Source organism: Poecile atricapillus, chromosome 24 (genome assembly GCF_030490865.1).
Source record: "Poecile atricapillus isolate bPoeAtr1 chromosome 24, bPoeAtr1.hap1, whole genome shotgun sequence".
NCBI classification, from domain to species: domain Eukaryota; kingdom Metazoa; phylum Chordata; class Aves; order Passeriformes; family Paridae; genus Poecile; species Poecile atricapillus.
This window is the reverse complement of record NC_081272.1, coordinates 5,999,910-6,006,037: the sequence shown is the minus strand read 5'-3', so window position 1 is coordinate 6,006,037 and position 6,128 is coordinate 5,999,910. Positions and strand designations below refer to the sequence as shown.

The window sequence follows — 6,128 nt, the reverse complement described above, 5'->3', positions numbered from 1 at the left end:
AAATCACTCCAGCTGTGGGTGTATGGGGAGTCAGTAATGCTCCACACACAAAAATGGCCCTGCAAATCAAGAATTCTCACAGGGAAATGTAATTACAAATCTGGCTCTTTCTGTGTAAATCTTTCAAATTACCTACTAAACAAAAGGTTGTGAACTGGTAAGAAAAAACTGAGCATTGGGTTTCTATTTAAATAGAATGAAAAGTTAACTTAGAAAGGTCACCCACCCCTGGGATACAGGCTCAGATTGAATTAAGCAATCTAATTGCAAGACACATAATCTAATGAAAGTCTTCCAAAATCAACAGTCAGGCCTGCACAGAACATCACTCAAGGGCTGGAATGAGTGGAGAATTCCTTGTGCAGTTGCTGAGAAGGAAAAATAACACATCCTATTTGCTTCCTGCATTCCCTCTCCAAGCAATGTTCCATGTTTTATCTTTTATCTTCTATTAAAACAAAAAGTAAAAAGAAACTGAATTTAATTCAATTCAGAGTTAGATGCACATCACTGACATCTGCTGGATACAGTCATCATTGATGTCCCACTCCAACATGATTTCCCCTATCCCCTAGCAATGAGGCCCACAATTTTGAAAGAAACAGAATGATTTTATGCATTCTTTACCTACCCTTTAAGGTTCAAGTGCCCACAGCAGAGAATATTGTGATAATTAGGAAGTTCCTGCTGTACAATACCAATTACCTTGATCTAACCTAACTTAATCTGGAGAATTCTACTCAGGACACAGAAAATGTGTTAAACACAGAAGTTGTGAACAAAAAGCAAACAAATGAAGCTGCACTGCAACACTTTCCAACACCGATGGACAATTACCCGAGGTCAGTAACCCACAACAAACACAACATCCCAACTGTCAAGGTAAGAGCAGCATGAACGAGAGGTTATGATCATTAAAAACAAATAACTGATTAATAATTGCTCTTTCCCAGTTAATAATTAGCCCTCTGACAATTTTGGGCTGGCCTTTCTCTTTCCATAAATAGCATCCCAGTGTGCAGGGAGAGCCCTCGCTGTGTCACAGGATGGCATTCGCTGGCACCTGGCAGATCTACTCCCAGGAGAACCTGGAGCCTTTCCTCAAAGCTCTGGGTAAGTGGCTGCTTCCTCCTCAACTTTTAACTGCTGCATTTCCATGGATTTTTTTCCTTTTCTTTCTATGGCAAACTCCCCTGCTTGGTTAAATCTGTTTGATCTGATTTGAATGCAAAAAGAAGCTGACAGTTGTATAAATTGATGGAGAAAGGTCCCAGATAACCCCCAAACCCCTGTCTTTATGTTAGATGAGCTATAAACTCTTTCTCTTCTCAAGAAAGAACAGCTATAGCAAGAAACGAAGTTGTGTTGACTGAGTTGTAATTTTATAAACACATATAACTAGAAACAAGTTGTCAGTGACTTATTCAGCTTGTAAATTATTGGTACAGAAGCCCTTTCTGCAGCACAAATGTTCATCAGTAATCTGTGAATGATTAAAGGTGATAAGTGGTCAGTAATCTGTCACTGATTATCACCTGTGATAAGTGTCAATAACTCGGAGTGAGTATCAGGTGTAATCTGTGAGGATTAGGAGGAGCAACATCAATAAATATCCACTTACCTTTGCAACGAAACATTCCATGGGGGTTTTAAAGAGTAAATACGAGATATTCCGGAGAGTGAGACCCAGAAAAGCCTGGTCTGACAGTGTGACAAAACCAATCCCTCTCGTGGTGACAATGACACCTTCAAATCATGCCAGGGACACCCCAAAAAGGGAGTTTGAGGTACTCCCGTTGTTGCAGGCTGGACAGATAATCCCCCACAACTCGAATCTCCCTGGGAAAATAAAGTAATGCACACGTGGGTTTTTCTCATGAAGAATCATCACCCCATGGCCGGCCCTTAGAAGAAACTGCATAATCTGACACATCACCAAATATAATATCAAAACCTAACCAGACTAGAATGAATGGAGCAAAAAACCCATAGAGTAGAGAGGAATCCAAAACAGGATTTGTCTTTTAACCTGGACAACCTTCCAGTATTGGTTTGAATCTTTTGTGCCTTTGTTGGAGAAAAGAATTTCCTATTTCAATAACAAAAAGACCTGTTTTGCCTATTTTTGCAGGGTTGCCAGATGACACTATCAAAATGGCCAAAGATATTAAGCCTATTGTTGAAATACAACAAAAAGGCAATGACTTTGTTGTGACATCCAAAACACCCAACAAATCTGTAACCAACTCGTTTACACTTGGCAAAGAGGCTGACATCACCACCATGGATGGCAGAAAGCTGAAGGTAAGGCATTCCAAGAATTCCATCTCTTTATCTATCCCTAAACCTCAGTTTAGGTGTGAGTGGAATTTGTTTGTACCATTTCCATTTGCAAACGTTTCTATCACTTCAACAAACAGAAATGTTCCTAAAACTCCTGTTCAAATATTGTGCTCTCAGCATTTGAATTAAATTAGCAGTTGTCATTATGAAACATCAGTGTAATTTATTTCCTGTCCATAAGTCCTCTACTTACTCAAACTGAATTCCAAAATCTATTTTTTTTAAATATTATAAATGTTCCAACAGTGCACTGTGAACTTGGTGAACGGGAAGCTGGTGTCCAAATCAGATAAATTCTCTCACGAGCAGGAAGTTAAAGGAAATGAAATGGTGGAGGTAAGTGCTAGAAAATAAGGGCATTTGCAGAAAAATGCTGAAGGAAAAAATGTTGATTAGCTCAGAGTCTACAAAGTGTCCTGTGGATAAAGACTGTTCCAAGGAGCACAACCAGCTCCAGCTTTTCCTTCATGCAAATGTTGTACATATATTTACAGGCAGGTACTGTGATTGTGTTTTCTTGTGGACTAGGATGGATTTATGCATGAATTACAGACTCTTCTGCCACTTAGCTGTAAATACATTTCCTAAAGTTTAAATGTGCATTTGTCTCCCACAGACTATAACATATGGTGGAGTAACACTTGTCAGAAGAGGGAAGAAAGTCTAAAGACTGATCCTCACCTCTGTGACACCTTTACATACCTGAAATAAAGTGCACTTTCCATAAGGTGTGATCTCTGTTTTGGATCAGGAATGAATGATGAATTCTGCTCTCCTGTGACACTTTCCCCTGTTACAGGACTGTTTTCCCCTCTGTCCTCAGAATGACAGAAATTTGCCTCCCAGACAACCCAACCTGGACATAAATCACATTGTTCCAGTTCACCACAATAATGCTTGGGAGCAGCCAAAAGCTACAGAAATGCTTCTTGGTTTCTTACACACAGACTGAACACACTCAGCTTTAGTTCCTGCATCTAATAAAGTTTAGTCTTTAACCAAACCCCCATTCTCTATGACCTGGCCAACAGAGAACAATCAGGCATTTGTTGAGCTGATCTGTACCACATGTCCCAGGAATAGAAACTGCGATATTTTAAAAGCTGTGAAGCACTCAGCAGTCATTAACAATAGGGATGGCTGCTCTTAAACTGAATTACACAAAAGTACAGTTAAGAGGCACTACAAGAGCAAAGAGAATTAAACATTCTTCCAATTTGCAATGAATTCCCAGTATCTTGTCATGGCCCAAGTTTGTGAGGCTCAAGGAAACCAGACTTTGTTCAGACCCTGTTTCTCTATTAAGTATAAAACACACAGGAGCTGTGCCTAGAATAATTCCTCTGCTGATTAGATCCCATTATTATATCACCAGCTCCATTTCATAATCTAAGTCACTGCAGGTTTGTTAGAATTGGTTTTGGGTGCAAGGCCTCCATGAACAAAGTTGCTGGACTGATAATGCCATTTAAAATCCTCACGGGGAGGTTTTATCCCAGTGAAGAATGCTGAGCTGACATCTCCCCATGCTAGAAGAGCAGTTTGTGAGGGGGGAGCTTGTGTTTTACTTAATAACACAATGTGATACAAGCAATTTTGGAAGTGTATTCTTATTCTAGGATAAGGCTGTTCTCAGGGGGAGTTTCACTGGCATAAAGGATCATTGTGCTCATTTTGCTTCCCAGGCAGCTCTAATGCCAAGCACACTCCTGCAGCCAGAATTAAATTCCATGTGAGTTACACAGAAATAAGATCAACAGCACAGAAATCGGGGCTGGTAAAACTCAGGGAGGAGGAGGAGGCTGCTTTAAAGCACTGGTGCTGCAAAAAGCCACCCAAGAACTCAGCACCTCAGGTCTGCAATGATCACAGGCTGTACCTGCAAACTGGAGGATGGAACATGCAAGACATTTCAGGTGAATTTCTAAACCAAGGCAGAGATCATTCATTACTCATTTAAAACCTGCTACAAAATGATTGTTGTGGATACTACACACTAAAAGCATGCTAACCTGATTTAGAACTTAAACTCATGCTAAGCTATTCTAATGGCTAAACTTTAAAAAATTAAAAGAACAGTTCACCTGGCTTTCTTCACAACTGCAATGATTCCATATTTCCAGCAATGCTGCCAATCTTTCCCATCCTTCTGGCAATGTCCTTCTGCCACAGGGCATCCCGGATTTAGGTGGAATATTCAGTGCAGGTCATTATGTGAAGCAGTCAAACCTGAAGGATTTTGATCAGACTGAGATCAGTGTCCCATGGCCCAAAGGAATTAGCACAGGCTGGAATGGCAGCTCTGGATTCACAAAAACAAGTGAATTTTTCTGTGAAGGACTCCATTGGAGTATTTATAATTGAACTTGGATCTTCTTCAAAGTTTTGATTCGAAATCTGACAAGCTCTGACAAGGTAATCCTGGCAGAGTGGGTTTCTGTCAATCCCCAAAGTCCACTCTTTGGTAAATTCATTGCTTTCAGAATGCCCATAAAATATTTTTCTTTTTCACTTTGTGCCAAGCACTTCCACCACAACTTCAGTCTCTAATGTGTGTTCTTGGCTTGATTTTTATGTTCTTTTTAATGATTTGTGTGAGCAGATCTGTGTTTATATTGCACAAGGTATCAACTCAACCTGCTGCTTGCATACAGAAAAATGTTAACTGTAAATATTAAATGCAAAAAACATGGTCAGAGATTCCCATCCCTCTTCTGTTAAGTCCTGCACACAGACCTTGAACATACTACCACATAAATTCCTTTTTTTTGGAAGTGTATATGGCTGCACATCTCCTGTGTTAGTGACTGAACTTCATCTGCCATTCAAACTTGAATCGTCTGTCATTCGAAACCTGTAAAAATGAGGCACTTCTTAGTATGAGATTGCCAAGATACGAACAGCAATATCCTCCCACCAGTCTTCATTCATGAATATTAAAAATAAAGATGAAAATACACTGGTGCCAGACACCAGGGCTGCATCAGCTCAAAGTCTTGGTATCCCTGAAGGAGTTTGCTGAAAATCCCTCACATGAAAATGCAGACACTTTTCATCCAATCCTTCACCAAACTCTGTGACTGTTGGGTCACAGATGTGCTTTTTATCCACCTTTATGTGAGTCACACATGAGCTGGTAAGAAATAATCTCTCCACCCACCAACTGTATTGTTTTCATCACACAAACAGCTTCAATGGAAAGGGCTGGTCCTGTGCAAACACTGTGATGAAAACTCCTGGGGCCCAACAGGGCTGTGGGTAACGGTGTTCTCCACAAAAATTGGATTAATTGCTCCATGTGCAACAATACTTTCACACTCCAGAGAGACTTTGGTCATCTATTTCAGAGTTGCACAGTTGAGGGCCCTGTGGGATTCAACAAATCGAGCACATCAACGATCAAAATTTATTACTATTTACACATTTTAGCAAACAAAAGGAATTAGTGTTCCTTGGCTACAAGTTACGTAGTTCTGAATTAGTATTCTATTCTATCTTCTGTTGGTAAATTATTCTGTTGTTTCTCATGCTAATTAGTCCCTTTCTCAGTCTTTCTCTCCTTTTGGGTCAGTGGTGTGTGGGTTGGTGGTCACGGCCTGCCCCTGCAGATGTAAAATTACATTTTACCCAGCCAGAGATCATTTCAGCACAGTTGCTGAGTTGGGCTTATTAGTTTCTTCCTTATCTTGGGAGTTCTTGCCAGATGGCCCATAAATTCTGCATTCTTTTGTGTCCTTTATCAGCGGGTATCCTTTTTTCTCAAGCTTTGTTAACCTCCCCATAGG

General features: G+C 40.2%; 1 protein-coding gene across 1 annotated transcript; it reads left to right on the top strand.

Annotated features, from left to right (window-relative positions):
- Positions 1-810: 810 nt before the first annotated feature.
- On the top strand, positions 811-3,070 carry LOC131588037 (fatty acid-binding protein, liver-like). Its single transcript, XM_058856534.1, has 5 exons — positions 811-882; positions 1,008-1,113; positions 2,132-2,304; positions 2,590-2,679; positions 2,960-3,070. The coding sequence occupies exons 1-5, from the start codon at positions 826-828 to the stop codon at positions 3,008-3,010; spliced, it is 477 nt and encodes a 158-aa protein (XP_058712517.1). The 5' UTR covers positions 811-825; the 3' UTR covers positions 3,011-3,070.
- The last annotated feature ends 3,058 nt before the right edge of the window (positions 3,071-6,128 follow it).

Coding starts and splice junctions, on each gene's coding strand:
- LOC131588037 (XM_058856534.1), top strand. CDS start 826: ATGGACAATTACCCGAGGTCAGTAACCCACAACAAACACAACATCCCA. Junction 883..1,007: donor ACAACATCCCAACTGTCAAG/GTAAGAGCAGCA, acceptor TTCCATAAATAG/CATCCCAGTGTGCAGGGAGA. Junction 2,305..2,589: donor TGGATGGCAGAAAGCTGAAG/GTAAGGCATTCC, acceptor ATGTTCCAACAG/TGCACTGTGAACTTGGTGAA.